Source organism: Meles meles, chromosome 7, assembly GCF_922984935.1.
Source record: "Meles meles chromosome 7, mMelMel3.1 paternal haplotype, whole genome shotgun sequence".
NCBI lineage: Eukaryota > Metazoa > Chordata > Mammalia > Carnivora > Mustelidae > Meles > Meles meles.
Window position 1 is genome coordinate 91,975,135 of NC_060072.1, and position 25,980 is coordinate 92,001,114.

The 25,980-nt window shown below is 41.9% G+C and overlaps 1 protein-coding gene across 4 annotated transcripts in view; it reads right to left on the bottom strand.

Annotated features, from left to right (window-relative positions):
* Positions 1 to 22,343, bottom strand: part of TESPA1 (thymocyte expressed, positive selection associated 1) — a 39,284-nt gene extending 16,941 nt beyond the window's left edge. For 2 of the 4 annotated variants that reach the window (XR_006819643.1, XM_046012273.1), the window contains exons 1-8: positions 22,171 to 22,343; positions 18,403 to 18,569; positions 12,547 to 12,761; positions 11,562 to 11,604; positions 2,121 to 2,170; positions 1,498 to 1,551; positions 708 to 744; positions 337 to 435 (exon numbers count right to left, since the gene is read on the bottom strand). Coding sequence is in view for 3 of the 4 variants with exons in the window: in XM_046012273.1 (XP_045868229.1) it covers positions 337 to 435; positions 708 to 744; positions 1,498 to 1,551; positions 2,121 to 2,170; positions 11,562 to 11,604; positions 12,547 to 12,709 (446 nt within the window). In the remaining variant the exon portion in view is untranslated. Of the gene's footprint in view, positions 1 to 336; positions 436 to 707; positions 745 to 1,497; positions 1,552 to 2,120; positions 2,171 to 11,561; positions 11,605 to 12,546; positions 12,762 to 18,402; positions 18,627 to 22,170 lie in introns of all 4 variants that reach the window. The other 2 variants (XM_046012275.1, XM_046012274.1) reach the window with 2 other exon arrangements.
* Between the last annotated feature and the right edge of the window lie 3,637 nt (positions 22,344 to 25,980).

A 25,980-nucleotide genomic window follows, 5' to 3' on the forward strand; every position in this document is an offset into this window, starting at 1 on the left:
TAATATTTTATTGTTTCATTCAATCAACCAACCAAGCAATACCTTCATTAATTATTGATTGAGCACTTACTGTAAGTCCAGGGACTGTGATGACCCCCATGCTACACCTCCTGTGGTACAAGGTCACCTTTATTTTACAGAGCATCCAGCTCTGAGCAGTAGATTCCTCCACATGCCTCAGTGTTCTTGAAGTAAATATGGCCATATTTCTCAAGTATGCGAGTGCATAAAACCTCCAGTAAGATATTCCAGAAAAAATGGGCAAGTTTCTTGGTTCCATTCTCTTGATCCTCTCCTCCTTCTCACCCTTACACCCCTGCTAGACCCAATACCTACCTTGAACTAGTCTTGTTGGTGCCACCTGTCATGCTGCTGGAGGCCAAGCTGCAGCCAAGATCAAGGAGTTGGCAGGGCCGGACTGGGTCCAGGAAACTCCTGCAGAGATCAGAGTTGATGTCATTGTAAGCTTGTAAGCAGTCTGCACCCTGGATCCAAGACATGTTCTGGTGGGCATATTTACTCCCTCCTGAGTACCTTCTATCGTCTACTGGAAAAGCTAAGTCTAGGGCTCATTTCTGGTTGGAAAAGCTCACTCTCTCTTGTGACTCTTGGGCTCTTTATTTTTCATCTCTTTGTCTCTGCCATCTACACCTGTTCAGTAGCTCCTGAAGAATACATCATTCAGTCTGGGGGAACCTAACACTTACCTGGAGAAGACTCTGCCTTCGGTGGCCAACAGTGTGGCTGGACAAGGAACAGAAAGGCAAAGAGAAAGTTAGAAAGGAAAATGAAAATCACCCAAGCTGCCTCTATGTAATTAACACTCAGTCCCCTTCACTCCCCTCTGCCCCTACTACAGGCTAGCTGAACCCCATGAACTCTGCTCTTTGTGGGTTATCTAAAGTTCATCAAACATAGAGCAGGAAGGGGGGCAGATATGGCAGGGAAGAAGTGGTCTGGAGCCTCTGAATTATATACCATGACTGGTGTTGAGTCAAGAGTTTCTCTGTTCTGAGGAAGAGAACATCATTCAGCCCTTCAGGCTAGTAGTGTTCCTGCCTCACATGAGTCTCCAGAGGTCTCAGGAGACTCTGGTAGGTTGCCACATCTCCATCCATTATTCAAGTTCTTCTCTCCTTCAGTGTAGTCTCCTACTTGTACCCACTGTTCAGGCTGCTTTGGGTTTCCTATACAGTTTTAAAGATGTCTGGGCAGCCAACGTTACGGTGATTTTATATGTTGTCCTCCCAGGGAACAGATGAGAGCCCTAATGATGAACTGGTAGATGTCATGTCAGGCTGGTAAAGAAGTATTTCTGGGCACATGAAGCTTTATGAGTTTTAATATTAGTTCATAATGAGACTGCTCTTTCCCCACAGGTAAGACCCCAGGGAATAGGTTGTTTCTTTCTACAGCTATTCCCTTTCCTTCTACCCTGAATTCATCTCTTATATATCCCCTTCCTTAATTCCAACATCAGAGGGCTCTGCCACTTACCCTCTGCTCCTAGGGTCAAGTCATCTTCAAAGCTGGTTCCGTGGCTGAGGCACCCTGTTAAATAAGGCAAAAGTCAGAGAAAATAGGCTTGCACATACACACACACACACACCTGTACATATGAACATCTGTAACCATGTAATCATGTCACACATCACATTTGCAAAATTTCCCCCAACTCTACATATACTACCTCAAAAGTCACATACATATTTTGATTTAGAAAGACATAAACACAAAAAAGAAAGACATAAACAATCACCTGTAATTAACCTGTCCCCTATATCATACAGTCATGCATACAATCCTCTGTCAGATAGTGAGCACACACATCTTATAAAACTCTTTCCCCATAGCAGTGGTTGTTAGCTGAGCAACCACTGACAGCAGATAATCTTTAGTGCTAGTTAGCCTGTCAGCTCTGAGCCAACATTTACTCCATCGTTTGGATCTCCTGGATTGCCTTGTGACCACCGATAGACAGGCAATTAAAGCAAGCCAGCGTTCTTATGCTTGCATATGCAAGTGCATGTGCATAAACACACACACACACACACACACATGCAGCCATGTCACTATCCTGGTAGAAGAACAACAGGAGAAAGAACAGAGCCTGTACTCACCATTGTAGCTTGACTGTCCTGTTTCCTCAAAAAAGCCTTCTTCAGAGTATCTGAGGACCAAAAACAATCTTATAGGTTGAAATACATTTTCCAAGGGACTTTTTCTCAAATGTGTCCCGTTAGTTCTCATAATTTCCTAATGAGATTAAGCAGTATTTAATTGTTTTTAGGTTGAAGCAAACTAAGAGTAGTCCCTCGGCAAGTTTTCCAAAGTGGCCAGGGGAAGCGGGACTGGAGAGCATTGGATTTTGTGCCGCACGGTACTATCTTTGCGTATGTGTGTACGCGCTGCAGAGTGGGCTGCCATTGCACAGACTGCGCTGTCCATGGTCAGATTGGTGAGCAACAAGTCTGCACATGCTTGGTAGAATAGGAAAGACGGAATATAGAGGCAAAACCAGAGAGATACATTTGTAAAAAGCAGAGGCTTGGGAGCCGTCACAGATACAAATACTGATATTTTTCAACTTCTAGGAGGTCAGCTTAGCTTCCCACACCTTCTTCCTTTTCTCGGAGCCATGTTCTTGCTGATGATCATGTCTCTCAGGAAGCAGCAGATACTTAATCTTGGTTACAGATTTTAGTTTTACATTTTAAGATAGGGTCTTCTTATCAAACTTTTACCATCTCCACAAGAGGAACAGACAGAAATCAGCATACGTGGTGGCGAGAAACAGCTCAGTTTTACAGACAAGGAAGTATTCCGTGTCTAAAGCAGGTGAGTGAAGCAGTCTATGAAAAGTGGTGAACTGGGACCACAGTATTCCTGCTTCCTGGCTGCTGTTGCATTCTCAAATACCCAACAGGAGGACTTGGAGGCCTATCTGTTGTCATTATCTAAGTCTGCTTCAAGGACTGAAAAGTTCTGAAAGTTTTTAAAAGGGAAGTTGCGCATGATGCTTTGGATGTAATCTCAGTATATAATCACTCAATGAAATATTTAATAATAGCAATGGGTTTACTAATTGAACATCTGTAGATCCAGCTGTGTTTAAGTTTTACAAAATAAATCATTGCATGTGTAGACATCTTTTATAGATGTTTTCCTTTCAATACTGAAAAATCAACAACATTTTCCAAAATCTGAATTTTTATGTCTTCATGAAAAAAACCCTGCACACCAACGTACATTATAAAATGTGTAACAAGGGGCGCCTGGGTGGCTCAGTGGGTTAAGCCTCTGCCTTCGGCTCAGGTGATGATCCCAGGGTCCTGGGATCGAGCCCCGCATCAGGATCTCTGCTCAACAGGGAGTCTGCTTTCCCCTCTCTCTCTGCCTGCTTCTCTGCCTACTTGTGATCTCTGTCTGTCAAATAAATAAAATCTTTAAAAAAAAAATAAAGTGTATAACAATATCTAAGCTAATCAAGAGTGAGTAACTCTAGGGGCACCTGAATGGCTCTGCCTTTGGCTTGGGTCATGATTCCAGGGTCCTGGGATCAAGCCCCACATCAGGTTCCCTGCTCAGCATGAAGCCTGCATCTCCCTCTCTCACTCCCCCCTCTCATTTGTTCTCCCTCTCTCCCTGTCAAATAAGTAAGTAAATAACATCTTAAAAAAAAAGAATGAATAGTTCTAATAATATAACTAGAACTACATATATGTGCTTCTTTCCTAACGGATAATTATATAAAAATGTATTTTAAGATCGTATCACAAACATAAATTTTAGTCTATATACCATTACAAATATCAGTATAAATTTATATTTAATATTACTCCAAAAACCCCATAACTTATATAGTCAACTACTAGAATACTGAGATTTACTCTTGTATTTAATGCTTGGGCTGCAGCTACACATTAATGCAAGTGCCAAAACTGACTGTTATTATAACTACAACTGAAACACACTAGTATTCCACTGTCTACACTCAATAGAAATACCCATGTCTGTTCACCAAAAGAAATAATATTCATTATAGCCCAGAGTTGGGAGACACCAAATTTGTATTGTGAAATGGATAAATTGTACGATAAATATACATTTTGCTGCTACACAACAATAAAAAAGAATGACCTGTCACTGCATGCAGAAATATGGACGAGCACCACAAACATCATGCTGAGTAAAAGAAACAGACAGGAAACACTGCATATTGAAAGAGGTACTAACTTCCAGTTATAAAATATGCAAGTCATGGGGATGAAAAGTACAGCGTCAGGAATATAGTCAATAATATTATAAAAATTTTGGATCCCCAAACCAGGCAAAGACCCTACAAAAAGGAGAATTTCAGACCAAGATCACTGATGAATATGGATGCAAAGATTCTCAACAAGATTCTAGCTAACAGGATCCAGCAGCACATTAAAAAGATTATCCACCATGACCAGGTGGAATTCATCCCTGGGTTACAAGTTGGTTCAACATTCGCAAATCAATCAATGTGATAGAACAAATCAATAAGAGAAGAGAGAAGAACCACATGGTCCTCTCAATTGATGCAGAAAAAGCATTTGACAACATCCAGCATCCGTTCCTGATTAAAACGCTTCAAAGTATAGGGATAGAGGGAACATTCCTGAACTTCATAAAATCTATCTATGAAAGACCCACAGCAAATATCATCCTCAATGGGAAAAAGTTTGCAGCCTTCCCGTTGAGATCAGGAACACGACAAGGATGCCCACTCTCACCACTCTTGTTCAACATAGTATTAGAAGTCCTAGCAATGGCAATCAGACAACAAAGAGAAATAAAAGGTATCCAAATTGGCAAGGAAGAAGTCAAACTCTCTCTCTTCGCAGACGACATGATTCTTTATATGGAAAACCCCAAAGACTCCACCCCCAAACTACTAGAACTCATACAGCAATTCAGTAACGTGGCAGGATACAAAGACAATGTACAGAAATCAGTGGCTTTCTTATACACTAACAATGAAAATACAGAAAGGGAAATTAGAGAATCGATTCCATTTACTATAGCACCAAGAACCATAAGATACCTGGGAATAAACCTAACCAAAGAGGTCAAGGACCTGTACTCGAGGAACTACAGAACACTCATGAAAGAAATTGAAGAAGACACAAAAAAGATGGAAGACCGGGGCGCCTGGGTGGCTCAGCGGGTTAAAGCCTCTGCCTTCGGCTCAGGTCATGATCCCAGGGTCCTGGGATCAAGCCTCACATCGGGCTCTCTGCTCCGCAGGGAGCCTGCTTCCTCCTCTCTCTCTGCCTGCCTCTCTGCCTGGTTGTGATTTCTCTCTGTCAAATAAATAAAAAAAAAAACATTAAAAAAAAAAGATGGAAATGGAGAAGCAACATGGGGGGGTAGGGGGATAGGAGAAGAATAAATGAAACAAGATGGGATTGGGAGGGAGACAAACCATAAATGACTCTTAATCTCACAAAACAAACTGGGGGTTGCTGGGGGGAGGTGGGATTGGGAGAGGGGGAGCGGGCTATGGACATTGGGGAGGGGAGGCGAACCATAAGAGACTATGGACTCTGAAAAACAACCTGAGGGTTTTGAAGGGTCAGGGGTGGAAGGTTGGGGGAACAGGTGGTGGGTGATGGGGAGGGCACGTTTTGCATGGAGCACTGGGTGTTGTGCAAAAAGAATGAATACTGTTACGCTGAAAAAATTAATAAAAAGGGAAAAAAAAAAGATGGAAGACCGTTCCATGCTCTTGGATTGGAAGAATAAACATTGTTAAAATGTCTATACTGCCTAGAGCAATCTATACTTTTAACGCCATTCCAATCAAAATTCCACCGGTATTTTTCAAAGAGCTGGAGCAAATAATCCTAAAATTTGTATGGAATCAGAAGAGACCCCGAATTGCTAAGGAAATGTTGAAAAACAAAAACAAAACTGGTGGCATCATGTTACCCGATTTCAAGCTTTACTACAAAGCTGTGATCAACAAGACAGCGTGGTACTGGCATAAAAACAGACACATAGACCAGTGGAACAGAGTGGAGAGCCCAGATATGGACCCTCAACTCTATGGTCAAATAATCTTCCACAAAACAGGAAAAAATATACAATGGAAAAAAGACAGTCTCTTCAATAAATGGTGCTGGGAAAACTGGACAGCGATATGTAGGAGAATGAAACTCGACCATTCTCTTACGCCGTACACAAAGATAAACTCAAAATGGATAAAAGACCTCAATGTGAGACAGGAATCTATCAGAATCCTAGAGGAGAACATAGGCAGTAACCTCTTCGATATCAGCCACAGCAACTTCTTTCAAGATATGTCTCCAAAGGCCAAGGAAACAAAAGCAAAAATGAACTTTTGGGACTTCATCAAGATCAAAAGTTTCTGCACAACAAAGGAAACAGTCAACAAAACAAAAAGGCAACGCACGGAATGGGAGAAGATATTTGCAAATGACAGTACAGACAAAAGGTTGATATCCAGGATCTATAAAGAACTCCTCAAACTCAACACACACAAAACAGATAATCATCTCCAAAAATGGGCAGAAGATATGAACAGACACTTCTCCAATGAAGACATACAAATGGCTATCAGACACATGAAAAAATGTTCATTATCACTAGCCATCAGGGAGATTCAAATTAAAACCACATTGAGATATCACATTACACCAGTTAGAATGGCCAAAATTAACAAGACAGGAAACAACTTGTGTTGGAGAGGATGTGGAGAAAGGGGAACCCTCTTACACTGTTGGTGGGAATGCAAGTTAGTGCAGCCACTTTGGAGAACAGTGTGGAGATTCCTGAAGAAATTAAGAATAGAGCTTCCTTATGACCCTGCAATTGCACTGCTGGGTATTTACCCCAAAGATACAGATGTAGTGAAAAGAAGGGCCATCTGTACCCCAATGTTTATTGCAGCAATGGCCACGGTCGCCAAACTGTGGAAAGAACCAAGATGCCCTTCAACGGATGAATGGATAAGGAAGATGTGGTCCATATCCATGATGGAGTATTATGCCTCCATCAGAAAGGATGAATACACAACTTTTGTAGCAACATGGACAGGACTGGAAGAGATTATGCTGAGTGAAATAAGTCAAGCAGAGAGAGCCAAGTATCATATGGTCTCACTTATTTGTGGAGCATAACAAAGAACACGGTGGACATGGGGAGATGGAGAGGAGAGGGAGTTGAGGGAAACTGGAATGGGAGATGAGCCATGAGAGACTATGGACTCTGAAAAACAACCTGAGGGTTTTGAAGGGGCGGGGGGAGGGGTGAGAGGTTGAGGAAGCAGGTGGTGGGTAATAGGGAGGGCACACACTACATAGAGCACTGGGTGTGGTGCAAAAACAATGAATACTATTACGCTGAAAATAAATAAATAAAAAAAATAAAAATTAAAAAAATATTTTGTATGGTCACATGACCACGCCCATCATGGTGAGCATTTCATGACATACACAATTGTTGTATCACTATGTTGTACAACTGAAACTAATATACTATTGTAGTCAAGTATATTTCAATAAAAAATTAAAATTAAAAAATACAAGGTCACATATTGTATGATTCTATTTATACCAGGTTTAAAAAGTGCAAAAGTTTTCTATGATGTTATTAGTGAGGTATGGGTTACCCTTGGAAGCAGGATAATGAATGGAAGGAGACCTTCCAGAAGGAGACTTCTGGATCCCTGGTAATGCTCTGCTTCATATTTTGTGGCTGTATTTATTTATATATATATATATATATTTATTTATTATTTATATTTATATATTTACATTATTATATTTATATTTAATACTTGTTTATTTTTCAGTAAATATTTTATTTTTCAACATAACTTACATGGCTATTATTTTAGCAGGTATAACTGACATACAAAGATCTGTACGTATTGAATGTATACTTAAGAGAACATATTCAAACACCCATGATGCCATTATCAGTTAACAGACATATCCAACATCTCCCAGAATCTCCTTGCTTCCCTTTGACTTTTTTTTCCCCCTGAGGTAAGAACATTTAACATGAGCTACCCTCAATAGATTTTGAAGTGCACAGTACTGCACTGTTAATCACAGGCACCAAGTTGTACAGATCTCCAGAACGTATTCACCCACCATAGCTGAAACTTATACCTGTTAATTTGTATCACAGCTATATTAAAAAGGAAAATGCTACTGATACATATGCTACACTTCAATAAAATTTACATTAAAAATACCACTGATAGGGGTGCCTGGGTGACTTAGTGGGTTAAGTGTCTGACTCTTGATTTTGGCTAAGATCATGATCTCAGGGTCGTGAGATAGAGCCCTGCTTCCAGCTCTGTGCTCCATAGGAGTTTGCTTGAGATTCCCTCTCTTCCTCTGCACCTCCTCCCAGTCATGTTCTCTCTTTAAATAAATAAATTAATCTTTTAAAAAATAAAGGAAAGCTTTCTTCTGAAATAAAAAAAATACCTCTGATAAAATTTCTGGTCTGTCTATTCAAAACTCAGTACTATTCACTAGATACAAGTTTCTGTTCGGTGTTCCTCGTACATTTTTCTTCTCTAGTTGTGCTGTGGTAGGCATGTACATATTCTCTATATGAAGACCAGTCCAGGATGAGCCTTGGAACAGTAGGCTCTGTGTGTGGAATCTACCACAGAAGTACAGACAGGCATCTGGATCTACTGATCAAACTGAAGTTGATTTAAAATGACATGGCCATCACCCAAGTCCCAGGCCTTTCATGGGTTATTTCTTAGGACATAAAATTGATGACTAGGGACTAGATCTATAGCTGTTTCTCTCTCTCCATCTTCCACTGAAAGAGCCCTTTGCATCATTTCAAGTCTGAAATACAAGATCCACGGTACCACTCCTCCTGTATACCCAATTCATAAGCAAAAGTAGGAAGGAAGATCAGATTGTGAGAAGGATGTGACTATTTTTAGCTTCTTCCAGCAATTTTAATAGACTTTGCTTATAGAGAGTTAAGCTGAAGTCAATGCAGATGATTTTGGAGCTCCTAACCCTACCTCCAATGATTCACAAGCAACACACTCATGTCCTGGAACCCCCACCCCCCATCCCACCCCCAAGAGCTTTAAGAGGAGGAAGCAAAAGGATAGGCAGAGTTTGTAAAAATACACATGATCTTGACCTGCAGCAGAATGGTCTGCCACTAGATTCAATACACTGATGTTCAATCACCCAGGAAGCTGGTGGGCTTTCTTAGAGAGCTCATCAGAAAACAAAACTGTCTTCCTATCGGAGGATGTCTGTTTGACATTGGAAAGAAAACGGAAACTATACAGTCTTAAAGTAAAATTTGAAAAACGCCTTGCAGGCACCTGTCAACAGAGTGGACAGATGTCCTGTGAATGTAGGTTCCTTGTTCATCTTCCTTCCTCTGTGGTCTCAACAGCCTATGAACTGAACACTGTGTGAGTCAGAGTGGCATATCTGCAATGCCATTTCCCCCTCTTCTTCATCATCTATTATCACAATTCAGTGTTTTCTCGCTACCATCACCATCATCAGCCTTTAATTTTTCTAATTTTCCCATATAACTAAGAAATATTACATATATATTAGAGAAGGTTAAAAATAGAGAAAGTTGGAAATATTTTATGAGCCTAAATTCCCCCTGCAAAGACAAATATGTGTTAAGAGACTTTCCTGTGGGCTTTTCAAAGTATAAATATTAAAATTTTTTAACACATAGAAAGGGAAAGAAAATGTAACAGACACCCTTGCACTTGCCACCTTGTTTTCACACAGGTAAACGTTTTGTCATTTTCATTTCTGATCTGTCAAAAAACATAAATATAATATTAAAATATAACTAAAGTCTCATTTTACTCCCATTCTTTCCTACTTTTTTCCTTCCCAGAGGTAACCACTGTCCTAAAGTTGGTGCATATCACTTCTGGACATATTTTTCTGAGAAATAATGAGATTTAGATAGACAGATGTTAAGTCTATAGACAGAGCTGTTTTAAAGTAGCAGAAAGTCTCTTCTTTTAAACCTCACCGCTCACATTTTACTACAGGGCAGAGAACACTTGTGCACATATTATCTCATTTAAATCTCACAAGAAACTTTGAGACATTATTGTTCTAAGTCTCCACCTTATAGGTGAGGCATCTGAGCTAGGAGTTTTGGTTGTTTTCTGACAGGTGCTCACACAGATAGTTTGTAGGAGTGTAGGATCAACTCTGAGCCTTTTGATTCACCAGACCAGTTTTTCAGTACATGTTTTGGTTTAGGGTTTATCTCTGTGGAATATAAGTGGGGAAGGGTAATCTCTGGAGTTTACAATCTTGTATTCCTGTGAATTTATTTTTTTCAGCTAGAATGTAGTATGTTTGAAGTCAAGGAGCATATTTTAAACTCCTTGGCCCCCTTCTAAGCCATTTAGACAATCAGATATCAGCAAATGCTCTGTCATTAGTGATGTAAACTGACTCAGGAGTAATTAATGACATAAAGGCATTAACTGAGTTGACTGGTCCTCCTGTAGATACCAGGTGAGGCGTTCCAAATCCTAAGACAGTTGTGACACACTAGATTGTGCAAACATTCTTGTTTCTACCATCCCTTCACTTCCTGAGCTTTGAGGACCCTTTATAGACTGTGAAGGCAATGAATTGTGAGCCAGGTCAGGACAATAAGGACAGTATGTTTTGCAAACCCACAAAAACACAGAATAAATCCTTTCGGGCATTACTTTCTGGGGCAGAGTTGAAATGAACAACCTTAGATGATTCGGTACTATTTATTTCCTACCAAATAAGCAAGGATGGGTTTATTTATGTGTTGATGGGTGAGTTCAGATTAAAGGCTCTATAAAGTTTGAAACATTCCTGGAGGGGAAAGAAGGAGCGGGCATGAGTTATAAATTCTCAGAATTATCACATAGATGATCAGACTTATGTAAGGCATAGAAGCTTTCCCTCTGTGTCTGGGTAGACTGAGCCTAAAATGGTATTGATGGGATGTGGGGCCTCCTATTTTAGTGTTTCTGAGGAGGGAGACACTGCATTTTATCTTGAGGTACCTGCTCCTGTTCTTCACTGCTTTGAATAACCGGGATAAACCCTTAGCCCATCGTCCTGTGTTCTGTAGTAGAAATAAATGCAGTGATGAATTCCTGTGCTCATAAGAACAATGAGGTTTCTAACTCCTCTTCTGTTACACGGTGTAAGACTCCAGTCTGAAGGAGAAGCAATGGATGCCACTCAGCCCAGACCGTCCCCAGACGTTTCCATCATTCTGGGCTTTAGACCACATCCAGCCTGGATTTCCAGACCTCCACCCTAACTTCGTCTCAGCTCGGAGTAAACTTCATTTACAGCCCAGGCCCAGTTACTGGTAACACTCACCCAAACCTGTATAGTCCCCCCCACCCAGCATTTCAACCTCACTCCTGATCTTTAGGCCCAAATCAAACCCGTTTCCTGTCTCTGGGTTCCGAAGAGTCAGTACCAGCAAGCTTCTTCACACATGCACTGCATTTACTGCCAGGGCCTCCTAGGACTTACCCGCAATCCTGCAACCAGTCTTCAATCTTGTTGATTGGATTTCCTGGAAATATCAGAGGTCAGATCACCGTGAGAGCTGAAGGAGGTCAGACTTCCTCCCTGCAACCCATCTCCTTCTGCAACTGTATCCTTTGTGAGCCACATCATAAGACTCTTCCCCCCATAAAACTTTTCTTTAAGATATGACAGGAATACATCCATGTATAAAAATAGTGGGTGCTTCTTCTCTCTTTCTGCCTCCCGCCTCCTTCCTCCTAGAACCTGGAAAATGCCCAGGATGACAGGCCCACGGCTCCCTTCTCTCCAGGGTTTGGGAACAGGGTGGATCCTTCTCCTTAAAATAAAATAAAAAATAAATAACAGAGAAAAAAGGAACAACAACAAAAAAATCACAATCTTGTGTTTGTGCTTTTGTTTTTTGCCAGATGGTTTTATTTATACGAGGGTTTTTTGTTTTTGTTTTTAACGTTAATGTTTGTAGTCTCATTCGAACCTCAAAGAAGCTCTGAGAGGCATGGAGGAAAAGAAAAATCCTACTCAGACTTCAGGTACCACCACTTCCATCAGACAAATATGTCTTTGTGATGTAAGTGACTTGCCAAAAGTCACACAACTTGCTTGCAGCAGAGTTGTAACCAGAGTCCAGGCATCCAAACTGAGTGTCATTCTGTTGCCCAGACAAAATAAAAATACCCCAAGGCATTCAGGAGAACCCTGACCTCAGGCTCTTACAGAGAGCTTCTGGGGATGATGCAAAAATGTATTTTATTTTTCCTTATTTTATGCCTATATTTCTCTCCCCAAATTATATATTTTGTGTTTCTTTACTCTTCCTTTAAATGCATTATACCCATCAAAATGAGCCTCCTTGAAGACCCAGAGTCAGCAAGGGATCCACTGAGGACACTCTGCAGACCTGTGCCTGCTGGCATGTTTCCCCTAGTGGACCATGGGCAAGTCTGTCTGTTGTCTAACTGCCTCTTACCTTCCTGGAAAACATCGTCCAGACTGGAAGGTTCAGGATCTGAGACATCTTGCAGGGCAGCTGCGGCCTCCTCCTCCAGGACCTGGGTCTGCCAATGGCGGCTCTGCCGGAGCCAGGTCCGCCGTTTCTCCCAGGATGTGGGGCTCAGCACAGAGCCCTCCATGGCCCTGGCTCAGACTTTAGGGCCTCCCGCCCCAGGAATGCTGCTCGGAGAGCTGAAATACAGTGATAACTCCCTCATGATCCATTCAGAAACTACCCCAGGGCTGCCCCCACATCTTCTCAGCAATGCATGGAGGAGCATGACCCCTCTGCCCTTTCAAGAAGGATGGGGGGAGTTGTCCAGCCCTTCCTCTGTCTTTGCCCCACAGCTCCCCCCCACAAACGCTCTGACATATACCAGGGCAAGTATTTCAAATCAACAAATTTTGGAACTTCAAACATCTTATGATTTAAGGGACATTGAGAAAGTTCTTCTAACTTAAAGAATTGCTACTTCTCATGATGGCTGGCATACTGTCTTAGAAAACAGTTTTCTTCAATTCTTAAGAATGTTGTTTTTCAGACTCTTCTACTAAAATTAGAATATCTTTAAATTGACAATTGATAAAGTCCACTCTATTTGGTCTTCGTAAAGATAAATGAAGAATTTCCAGATCTCAAACATTGGACAAAATTTCCAAGGTGCCACAGCCAGGATGTCACTCCAACTAGAATCATTCTGAGTCTGTTGTTTGTTTGTTTCCCCCGCTCTTTTATATATTAGGGGGTCCACATAAGATTTCTCTTGGGAAAAAAAATCCCATAACACAAACAAACAGGCAGAGATGTTGTCTTGTACAATGAGCAGTCATGAACTGCAGAGTCATTCCTTTCTAATTTGTCAACGTGGGCTTCCCCACAGCTAGCAGTTAACTCCTCAGTTCATTTATACATTTATATTTCATTTAACACTGCCTGTTCAACATCTCTGTGTCTTCCAAAAGATATGTTCTGAAGGCACAAGCCACTTATTGAAAGAGGAAGAAAGAGGGGAAGAATCTTGCCCGAATGAATAGAGCTTAAAAAGCCTTGGGGTTAATGCACATTCATCAGTGGATGCTCAATCCTCCTGCCTCTTCCCCGCCTGCCACACTCAACCCACTGGACACAGAGAAGCCTGACTAGGGTCTTCACGAATCATCCTTCTGCTCTCTGGAGGTGCCTTCAACAGCCCCATCCTCATAGCTGTGCTCTTAATTGTTGGAGTAAGGGAAAGCAGGAGGAAAAAAATATAAGAGTTCAGGTTTCCAGAGACTCCTATTCTTCAAAGACTTCAATACAAATTCATGAGGGAGGTATGCAACCATGGAGGCCTTAACATAGCCATTTTTGGAAAGACCATCCTGAACCTAAAGTGCCTTCCTAGGGCAATAAAATTGTTTTGGATGCCTCTGTTTCCTACAGACAAAACATACCCAGAGAAGAATGATGATGCATAGTTACTGTGGTTAGACCTAAATTCTTTCACTTCAGTACTGTCCATTCCCTAGTATTTTCCAATGAGAGACAGTTAACCTGAGACGTTGTTAACCCTGAGCACCTGGCTCTTTGTCCACGCCTGGGCCTTTGAACAGCAAGTAAATGAATAAATTCAGCTTGTGATGCAGGGAAACCTCAAAGAGGGGGCACAGAGAAAACCTGACCTTTAGTCATAGCTCTTGTGGGGTGATAAAAGAAAGGATGAAACTAGAAGAACTTAAGAATTCTAAAATGTCTTGATCCTCGTTCTGCACCTTCAAAATGTTGAGTAGGTTGATGTCAGTTGGTCCAGAGAAGAAAACGTCAAAGGCTGACTTGACTACTGTCTTTAATTCCCAGAGTAAATGGACCTCATTGAAATCACAAGAATTCTTAGAATTCTTCAGCTCACAAAGAAGAATTTTTTGGTAGTGAGGGGAATTTGAAAGGAAGACAGGAGGGCAGGAAGAAAGGAGGGAAGAAGAAAGGAGGCAATGAAGGAAGAGAGGAAGGAGGGAGGCAGGAAGGAAAGAAAGAAAGGAGGAAAGAAGGAACCGCACTTCACTCTACCACTTGCTAGTGGTATAACGTTGGAAAATTCGATCACTTTCTCTGGTCTCAGTTTATCGACTGGGACATTATGCCCTAAAATTTGATGCTTCTGCTACTGTAAACTTCTGGATGTGCCGTTTTATAGCTGAACCCCCATAACGCTTAGTGCAGTGCCAGAATCTTGTTAGTTGAGATGGCAGATAGAGATCTCTACTTCGGTTTCGACATTCTCTGTGATACGAATCTATTCTACATTCATCTCACATCTTTGAAAATACGTTGGACACATATAGGCTAATTTCTCTTTTGCCCCCTAAAAATGCTTATCTCCTTTTAAACCTTATGTTCTTCTCATGTTCTTTTCCCTCTCTATCTTCCTGTCCCTTGGCTTTTGATGCACTGCACTTGCAAAGCCCAGTTCTTAGTAAACCTTCTTCATGAAGTCAGACCTGGCTTCTACAGCCTATGGAAACAGAATCCTCAGTGCTGAAGAATTCCAAAGAAGGGTTTATAAATAAATGACTATTATGGTTATGGCAACAAAAAGCCTGGATGAGTTAAGGACTCTACCGCCCACTGAGAATGACAGGCATTTTCTGAGCAATGTGGGTGAGAATGGAATAATTTCTTCCCTTGGGAAAGCAACATGGTTTCAAGTCTGAAAGAAAAGATGCAAGGCACATCTAAGCTAATCTCAGCTGTGGCAGACTGGACATGGACCCAGGGAATTGAACACGTTCATTTTCCCCCAAATCTCTGCTGCAGAGACATGTTTATGGTGTTATATGGGAACAAGATGAACACAGTGATATTATGAGGGAGGGAGGGATAGAACTGTCTGGTTAGAGATCACAGGAGGAAGCTGTGTTGCTGAGAGATAAGAAACTGGGTATTCTTTGTGGGAATCTGGAGGAAGCGGCAAATGATATCAGACAAGCACATCAGCAGTGACAGCATTAGAAAGAATTACAGGCTGGATGCTTGCAGATGGCAGCTTTGTAATAGAGAGAAGGGCCTGGACATAGTTCCTATGTCATACAAGTACATACGAGTCATACAAGACGAGTCATACAAGTACATACACCTAGATGAATAAGAGAGTTGGGAATCGTGAAAAGAGTAGTGACTAGGAATCAGGGTAGACGTGGGCATTCTTTCAACCTGGTCCAGCTCATTGACTCCTGACAAGTCAGGTTTCCTCCTCGGACAGCAGTTTCATCCTCTTAAAAATGATTTGGTGGGAATCAATGTATAAATCTGCTTTCAATACCAATGCATTTGAATTTATTCTAGTTGAGTTTGAAATATCTGTATGGATAATACCTGTAAAAGAAAATGCTTTTGCATGGTTTTCCCCAGAAGCATTAGGAAATGGCCTCGTGGCTTTTGTTACTTCCCATCTGGCAGATTCCTTTTCCCGGTGACACTGATTTATGTCGTGCCTGCACTCGCAACTTCCACGGACTCAGGAAAGCAGTGAGTCTTGGACTGGGGAAGCCCAAAAGGGGCCCAAAAGAGTGTAATTCTGTTAGGCATTGCTCACTGAACCCCAGCACAGTTTGAACATTTCTGCTACTTTTTATTTAGCTTATGCTAAGGAAAGTTTCATCGCTCTCCCCACTACCCACACAAATTCTATCTGTACTTTGAAGGCCTATCCAGTCATCTATTCTCTTCCCCACCCACCTCTAGCAAATAGCACATATGCTCACACCTTATGCTGTAAGAGAGAAGAGGTCACCCGTCTCGGCATCATGCCCCATTCTTTGCAACCCTTCCCCCAAACCCCATCTCAGGATCCAGCAGGGTACCTATTGCAGGAGAGGCTCAGCAAATGCTGAACCTACAGAGGAGCAAGAATCATACCGATGCTGAATAACTAACTTCATTAGTACATGCCATAGGACAGGGGCTCCCGACTCTCCATAGGTCACAAATCCCAATGTATATGTATTTTTATACCTTGCGGTGAAGAGCAGAGAGGCTTGGGGATAGTCCTGCTGATCTTTTGTTGACGGAACACAGGGGCCACACCGAATTTTATAAAGCTTAAACTATCAAATTCTTCTTTATTTAAAAAATATTTTCCTAGAATTTTCCATTTGAAGTTTCTGCTTCTTGGTCAGAAGTTCCCCTGGAATCTGAGGACCATTTTAGTGATACTGGTTTATTGTATTCAATCTATTTGTATTTGGTATTTTATTTAATCTAACTCCTGTGAGGAAGGAAGTCCTAGCCTGCTGGTATTTTTTCTCTGATGTTCCTACTAACTGCCTGCTCCTCAACCTAAAAAACTCCACACTGAGTCACTCTTTAAAAGACGTATTTTCCCTTTTGCTCTCATTTTCAGCCCTTTGTCCTTTCCTCTTTCCTACATCTCTCTAGAGGCTTGCTCCCTTAATATTTCTCCACAATCTGGCCAATGTTCTGGAATCTGATTACAACAAATAGAGCAGGAGGGAATTCTTTTTGTTTCAAGGATGTTATATCTCAAAGCAAAGCTTTTCAGCTCACAGGATCGAAGTTAGACAAAAGAAGAGGGCACATATTACATGGAGCACTGCGTGTGGTGCATAAACAATGAATCTTGGAACACTGAAAAAAAAATTAAGATGTTAAAAAAATAAAAATAAAAAAAAGAAGGTTCTGGAGTTAAAAGCTTTGAAAAGAATATCTTCTAACAAAAATGGCCAGCAGAAGCAGCAAGTGTAGTAACAGGAGGAAACCTTTATGGGTCTGTCATTATTATGCATTGCGTACACCATATACATTCAGTCTGTGTTCTAAAGGATGTAGTCAGAGATTCCCCATATAGTAACATGTGCCAAAGTGATAGGTGCTAAAATTACTGGGATGTACAGAGTACCTTATATTTATCCATAAAACCTTCTTGTAAACTATCTCACTTAATCCTGACAATCACGTTTGAGCTAACTATTGTTATGTGAAGCTCAGGGACATATGTGACTTATCCAAGGTCATATAATTAGGATCTTATAATGTTGAGAATGAAACTCAGGTTGGTCTGATTCTAGTTATACGGTCTTTCCATTAATTATAGAATAAGAAAATAAACCAATATCTCTACCCAAGTATCAGTGGTACACGTAATTTGGGATAAAAGAAAGGAGAAACTATTTCAGTGAATTCTGTATTTCACATGCTACAGAAACTCTCCACTTTATAGCCTCATATAGAAGAGATAGCAAAAACTGAGATTAATTCATGCTTGGATTTGTGTCAATCCTAGTGAAGGAAATGTTGCTTTTTTTTTGGTTATTAGCATAGTTTTCCTTCCTAACTCCCGACTAGATTACGAAGCAATTTTGCTTTTTTTTAAATGGACAATAGCTTTATTAATTATTCCTATCATTACCAAAACAAAGGAAAATATATAAGCTATTGATAATCTATTTGCTTTTTTTCCTTACTTTAATTTATTTATTTTTTCAGCGTAACAGTATTCATTGTTTTTGCACAACACCCAGTGCTCCATGCAAAACGTGCCCTCCCTATTACCCACCACCTGTTCCCCCAACCTCCCACACCAGACCCTTCAAAACCCTCAGGTTGTTTTTCAGGCTTTTTTTTAAAAAATATTTTATTTATTTGACAGAGAGAAATCACAACTAGGCAGAGAGGCAGACAGAGAGAGAGAGGAAAAAGCAGGCTCCCTGTGGAGCAGAGAGCCTGATGCAGGGCTCGATCCCGGGACCCTGGGACCATGACCTGAGCCGAAGGCAGAGGCTTTAACCCACTGAGCCACCCAGTCGCCCCTAGCAATTTTGCTTTTGTCAGGCTCACCTGTCAGTTCAGCAGCAGGTCCAACAAGGTTCCAGTTGAGAGGAAAAAGTCTGCCTGGGATTCCACATTGCTTTCGGATTGCTTTGCCATTCAGAACATTTAAGGATGGTTATAGAGTAACACAGACCAATCAGAGTTGACACCAGTCACAGCCCGGTAGCTGGGTCCTGCAAGTATATGGCATTGAGTTTCTGGCGCTGGTCTGGGGAACCTTGTGGGGAGAGCTGGGATAGTCAAGTTGGTCATGGTTACTCACTGGACTTGGGGCAATTGATATTTATCATAAATCGGCATGGAAATATTTTAGCAATCATTATGGGTCTACCAATTTGTACCTGCCAAATATCAGCTCTGCTTACAGGTGTCTCATGGGGATATTTTTAAGGGGCCCAGTGAAGATGGCCAACTCCCGGGAAGGAAAAGAGAGGGCCTGTAAAGAAAGAGCAAGGGCCTTGGATCAGAGTTAGCTTTGTTTGAAATCACAGTTCTATCTACTTACTGTATGTGTGTCCTTGCTAAAATCATCTGTCCCCTCTAAACCTACCTTTCTTTGTATATAAAACAGGTAACACACAACTTGTTGGGCTACTTGGGCTAATATCAGGTAATGGAAGTTAGGTACCTGATATATAAAGGAAGTGCTGATTAAACGATAACAATTATTATTATTAATCTTCCCTCAGTCAAAACCATTCACCAAAGTCAGAACACTTTCAGGAATAAGAAAGAAGAAGGAGTGAGCAGTGGCATACAACAGTGGGTATCAAATCCAGATGGCTGCTGAGCAGAGAGAAAACATAAACAGTAAGTTGTTCCTTCCTTCTTACTTCATGCCCAAAGGGATATGAGAGATCATCTAATCCTGGTCAGTCGTTTTGAAAAAGAGAAAGCGTTGGGGGAGAGAAAGTGAGGAGAGAGAGAGAGAGAGAGAGAGAGAGAGAGAGGGAGAAGGGGAGGCTTATCTGAAATCACATAAATATTAAGGTTATAAATGGGACTGAAACTCACAGGATCTGAGCCCCAGGTCTATGCTTTTTCCTTTACATCACACCACGTTCCTCATGCCACTATGGTTTCCACTCTGGGCCTCCTCCCAGGAACACATACCAGACAGACCTCTCTTCACTTCTTTCCATATTGTGCCTATGCCCAAACAGGGCCTGTAAACTGGGACTGAGAGTGAAAACAAGCGTGGGAGGAGATAAGAAGGAAACAGAGTTTCCATGATGGGGCCCACAACAAGACCTTCTGCATCTTATCCACATTTATAGCCAAGATATGCACATATCACCACCCTTGCAAAGGGCTGGGAAATCCCAGGACAGCCATTTTGCTGTAGATAGGACAACCTCCATCTCAGGCCAGGGTGACAGCACCCCATTTGACACCCCCAACCTGAAATATGGTCTCACATTCCTGCATAGATAGGAAATATATTCCTAATTTCTAGTTCTCTTCCATGTCACTGCAGTTGGGAAGATCTTCAGAACAAAAACTCCCCTGAGTATAGCATCTGAGCATTCTGAGACTCCTATGGTCTAAAGCAGCAGTTTAATCTATTTCAGGGAAAAAAGGAGATGTTATTTGATAAATAATATAAAGAAAAATTACAATGAATGAATATAACTATTTTACCCTCCTCTCTTACCGTCTTTCTCCCATAAATAATTTCAGCTGAATAAATACTGAAAAGTGACTATCTAAAATTTATTTCTCTCTCCTTCCTTTCCTTCCCTATGCCCAGCTCCACAGTGTGAATGAGTTTTATGGAAGGCTTATAAAGTACCAGGGAAACATTAAAGTTATACATTTGGAAAAGAGTAATCCTGTGCTCTCAGTGCTGTGAGACACTAAATTTTTTCACCTGGATGTGCTACAAAGACAGCAAGATGAAGAAACCTCCATTTGCCTGTCCTTGTTTGCAGATAGATGGCTTGGTCTGGAGACAGGAGTGAGGGTGAGTGGATTTCTTAGTTCTGTGAATCCATGTCTTCAATTCTTTGGTTCTATTTCTATGGGAAGGCAGCTCTTTCTCTCATGTGCTCATTTTAATTCTCCTCTCTTCTTCTTTCACAAAGATCTACACCCCTTCTTCTCAGAATCTGTGTTTAGGCCTTTCTGTATTGGGATTGGGTGTGGGGAGGATAAAAAGTGCCAAGGGTACTGGGATGCCCACTTTGCTTTTGTCCTTTAGGTGGAAAGCAGAATAGTTGCCAATTATCAAGTGACAATCACTGTTGGATCTTTTTCCCTTACTGTAGCCCAGGGTGGACCCATGAGTCATGATTTAAGCTGGGACCAAACTTTCTCTCCATTCTCTATTAGAAAACGAGTCATTCTCTATCAGAAACCCTGAACTAAAAATGATTGTGTTGACTCCCAGAGCCCTGCTTAATTGCAGGGTTCCATCTCCCTTTCAGGGACCAGGGGAGTTATGGGGAACAGATATCAGTAGGACTGTAAAGAGTTTCTAAACTCCCTGGGGTGCCCGTGAATAAGAAATCATTTGTTAGATCTCTTTCTATCCCTCTTGTTCTATCTTCTGCTTGTTCTCTCTGATAATAATGTAGTAGAGATACATGATAAACCTGGCCTACTCTCCTCCTCTTAATGCTTCCTGTTACAGGAGACTCATACCAGATTTTCAGCTCCAGTCCCTCAAGCCTAAGAACTGTTAACCTGCAGCTTGTACACACAAGCTGAAAGCCTTCAACCTCCAATCTGCTAACCTCAGCACCTGCCACATATTGTCTAAGAAGTCCCCTTGCCTAGACAGGCAGCCATTAATGATAGACAGAGTCACTGGTATTTAGAAATCCTCATGATCTTTATCAAACCATTTCTGGGGGCTCTTTTATCTTGTTGCTGTTCTGTGTCGGGGACCCGCCTCTTCTCCACCCCAATGGAAAGCTCAGTTGCATAGCAGCGGCCTGGGAAAACCCCAGTGTGGAAGATCTTTCCACTCCTCTTCCTTCCCCAAAAGTCACGTAGGTGGTGACATTCTCAGCCCAGCTGCCACTAAGACAAGGGATGTTGGAGGAACACAGATCCTTCCCCACCTGAGATGATGTAAATCATGAAGTGGTCAATGTATCCCTATATCCATCTCTGAGATGTACAGCCTGATAAACAACCCCCACATGTGCTTGTCCCTCTTGAGCCTTCCAGTTAAACTGGCCTGGCACTGTCCACTTGCGTGACTTCTCCCTCATATCTACTCTCAACATATCTTTCTGTAGCTTATCTCCTCGTCAGCTTTCTTCTGCAGCTTCGGAGGAGAGTAGGTACACCTGCACAAAGCAGCACTGATTTAGGCGAGGTATTCCCACTAGTTCACAGTTATGAGCACTAGAATGGGACCTGCAGTGAAGTGAGAAACTTTACTCCTTGAGAAAAACTTTCGAAGTTAGAATCAGCTTGAAATTACAGGACAAGGGAGTATACAGCAAGACACACGGAGGAACGTCCCACACGCGAAACGTGAAACATTCCTAAATAGTAATTCAGACCATCAAAAGAACCCATGTTTTGTGACCCTATATAGAGTACCTCTCCTGTAGTAGGCAGAAGGAAAAAAAAAAGTAAAGGGTCCTTTTTGCTCTGAGAGACACAGTGATGAATTTTTTAAGACTGAAGTCAGGGATGTGGAAGATTTTCTCCTGATTTTTCCCTTTTCTTGGCAACCTGATTTCTCTCCTGTTTTCTCCTCTCTCCCAGCACCATCCCAAATCAGTATAGTCTTAAAATTGAGGTGGAAATGATACTCACCTGTCCGCAGGTAGGGAGCAAAGTTTGAGGCAGAGCGGTTAGCGAAGCCGGGGGAAGCCCTTCCCAGGTATCGGGGTCTGAGTGAGGACTGAGTGAGTGACAGAGTATCATATTGCATGTTGTATCTTTCTCTCTGTCCTCATTAAACTTCTGTTGCCAGCTCAGAAAGGGGAAGCGGAAATGAGAACACACACACTCACACACACACATGCATAATCTCCACCTCCTACCCCAGCCACATCCTTTGCCCTAGCTAAGGAGACTGAAGAACAAAAGATCTGAAGTCACTGAGCTCACCACGAAAGAGCCCTTCCTGTCAGAGGGCTGCCTTAGTCTTTGTAAAACGAAAGGTCTTTTCCTATTAAGGGAAAGGTACCTCCCATTTAACAATGCATGTGTAGGAGTCTTCCTACCATGTTACTGGAATCTCTGTGTGATAAAAGCTTTCTGTCCCCAGGAGGAGGGGTGTCTAAAAGTTAACTCACATTTGTCTCAGACAAAATGCTCGCAGCCCTATCACACACTTGAGACACTTCTGAGCCAAAATGGATGAGTTTGCATACCTCTTTCACACTCTGGTAAATTCTATAGAAGATTGTTTTTAAATATTGCATGACATCGTGGACAAGTTCTTTTGGGGTTGACTTATTAGCCCTTAAAAAAAATGTTTAAACCACTTTAAATTTCTTTCTTTCTCTCTCTTTCTTTCCTTCTTTCTCTTTCTCTCTTCTCCCTTTCTTTCTTTCTAAATAAATGACTGCTTTCCCAAGGAACTTTTAAAGCTGAATTTTTTAAACTCTATCACAACCTGGAAATGTCTCCAGTTTATTGGCTTTCAGTTCCAAGAAGCTTTTTTAAACTCTGAAAAATTTTCCTCAACCCTCAATCACTGTCATTCCTGGCTAACATTTAGCATTGGTGACCAGCTGTCTCCCCACTTCTCTAACACCTGCCATACAATGAAAACAACTAAACCAGTGGAGCTCTTTAAAATTCTTTTTAGCCCTAAGTTTCTGAAATGCAATGTTTTCCTTAACAGTTGGGGTCTAGAGAGGGGCACCTCTACAGAAAGTTTGTAAATACGGAGTGGCATTTTAATTTTCAGAGTGACCGTCAAGCTGCTCCTGGTAGTTAGTGTCCGAGGGCCAAAGATGCTAAATGTCTTTGAAGATACAGGGCTTTTCAGCACAGGAGTGATTGGTGGTCCTGTCCAAAATGTTAACATTTTGATCAATATTGGTAGTGTCATGGTTAGGAGAGTGGGCGCCAGCATCGGACTCTGCTGTTAGGTGACTCTGTAGTCTGGTGTATAGGAATTAACATCTTCAGGACTCAACTTACTGCCTGTGCGATTTGGCTGTACAACGCCTTGTCACATGGCCCGTGTGTCCCTGTGGGAGCCCTCTCCCTTGGACATTAAGGAATTCAGTATAAACACTGAACTGGGAGAAAAGGGACCCTCCACTTTAACATTAACTTTGTGGTTGTTACATAGTTTCATGGACATCAGTTTCCTCTTCTGACAAATACAGAAATATTTTCAAAGATTCTCTTGGCTCTAGGAATCTATGACCTCTGCAACCATTATTCTTCTTTTCTCTCATGTGGCTTCCTGTGGTTTATTGTGGAAAATGAAAATATTAAGTGACAGACCTTTGGTAAGAAATCATCATGCGGGTAATAGAAGATGCAGTAGAAAACAACTGTTGTCCATGGTAAAGCCAAGTAAAAATTGCTTGTGAATGATTATCCCCCAGACAGGTAACTGGAGAGCACTGAGAGGTAAGAACGGTTTCTGAGTCGCCCAGCTGAGCTAGAGCTAGGAGTGGGTTCTGAGGCTGCAGGATGGAGCACTCCACTGGCAGCTGGCCCAGCCAGATCCCAGCCATGGAGCCCAGACAGCTGCTCAGAGAGGCCCTCCTGTGACAGAGAAGCTGCAGCTCCCAGCCCTGCTCGGGGCCAAGCAGCTGGGCCCCTCCACCCAGGTGCAGCTGCGAGTGACCTGCTTTTATTTCAGTCCTCAGCCTTTCTCCTTTCTCGGATGCGAGTGAGGCTTTGCAAACATCCTTTCTTCACTGAGTCTGGTTCCTTCACATTGCTGATGTGGGAGTTTGAGTGAATTTTTCTCCTTGCCATACCAAAGGCTCAAAAGTGGGAATAGTGGATAGATCTGCAGGAAGGAAGGCTGTGGTTCAACTAATCGAGGGTTTTCTAGACTTTCTCCAGACAGAAAAGAGTCCACCAAGGTCATCTCCTTCTCTTTGCTTCTGTGTTCTGGGAGTTCAGGGTTCCAAGAAATGGGATTTGCAAACTTCCCTCACACACGCTTTCTGTTGAATCAACTCAACTCAGTTGCAGGAAAGTCCTTCCTTCTGTCTTGCTCTGGCTTCCTTGTTTGTAGTCCTGCAGCCCAGGGGAGCAATCTGTCCTAGGCCTTTGTGGAGAGTACTCTTTCAGAGACCTGAAATTAAAATTTTATCCAAGTTGCATTTTATTGGGTGGTGCCAGAAAGAAGTGAGGTGCAGGGGCATATGAAGAGACACAATATAAAATGCTCTGCCTTAGAAGGCTCACTCTCCAGTCTGATTAAATAATTTGGGGAAACATATGGTCAACAAGAGACAAACGTGATTTCTAGATACAACTTCTTCTTCTTCTTCTTTTTTTTTAAAGAAACGATCTATTTATTTATTTATTTGACAGACAGAGATCACAGGTAGGCAGAGAGAGAGGAGGAAGCAGAATCCTTGCTGAGCAGAGAGCCCAATGCGGGGCTTGATCCCAGGATCCTGTGATCATGACCTGAGTCGGAGGCAGAGGCTTAGCCCTCTGAGCCACCCAGGCGCCCCTGGACACAACTTCTTGAAGCTGTTAATAAGCTGATAGGAATGTGACTCCCAAGAAGGGGAGAGTTTGTAGTTCCCAAACATATTAGTGTACTTTTTTTTTTTTTTGAGGACCGTCCCAAGGAAATTACTTTCGAGAAAGTTTTCCTCCACCAAAGACACTACAGTTCTGTCTTCTCTAGATTAAATAGTGACAGTCATGTCTTTCATCATACTCAGATGGTTTGAGAGTAAGATTGTTTGACTGTCCTGTGAGCTGTGATCTATCTTTCTTTTGATCAAGCCTGTTTAACTTAGAAGCACAGCACCTCATTAAGGTCTCAAGTGGGACTCATACAGTGAATGCTCAGTGCTTTACGAGCCTATTGAAGAGCAAAGAGCCTGGGGCCCATAGGATGGAGTGTAAGTGCAGTGGAAGAGGAAGAATCTGAGGATGTAGGAGGATGAGAGGCAGGGTTCTTTTGGAGCTCCATGGACTCGAGGGGTAAGAAATGTGGAAAAATTTTCATCTTGGTCTCCCTGTCTAGAAGAAAAGAGGGCTTCTGTTGGGTTCCCCTCTATACCAGGTACCTGGTACGGATCACTCATGACACTCATGACAACGATAGCATTGGTGGCAGGAAAAGAAAGAGGGGATGACAGAAAAACAATATAATTTTTTTTTAAGATTTTATTTATTTATTTGACAGAGAGAGAGATCACAAGTAGGCAGAGAGGCAGGCAGAGAGAGAGGAGGAAGCAGGCTCCCTGCGGAGCAGAGAGCCCGATGTGGGGCTCGATCCCAGGACCCTGAGATCATGACCCGAGCCAAAGGCAGCAGCTTAATCCACTGAGTCACTCAGGCACCCCAGAAAAACAATATAATTTTTTTGAATAAAAAATATTTAAGGGAGCACCTGGTTGAGTGTCCAACTCTTGATTTCAGCTTAGGTCATGATCTTGGGGTCACTGAAATTGAGCCCTG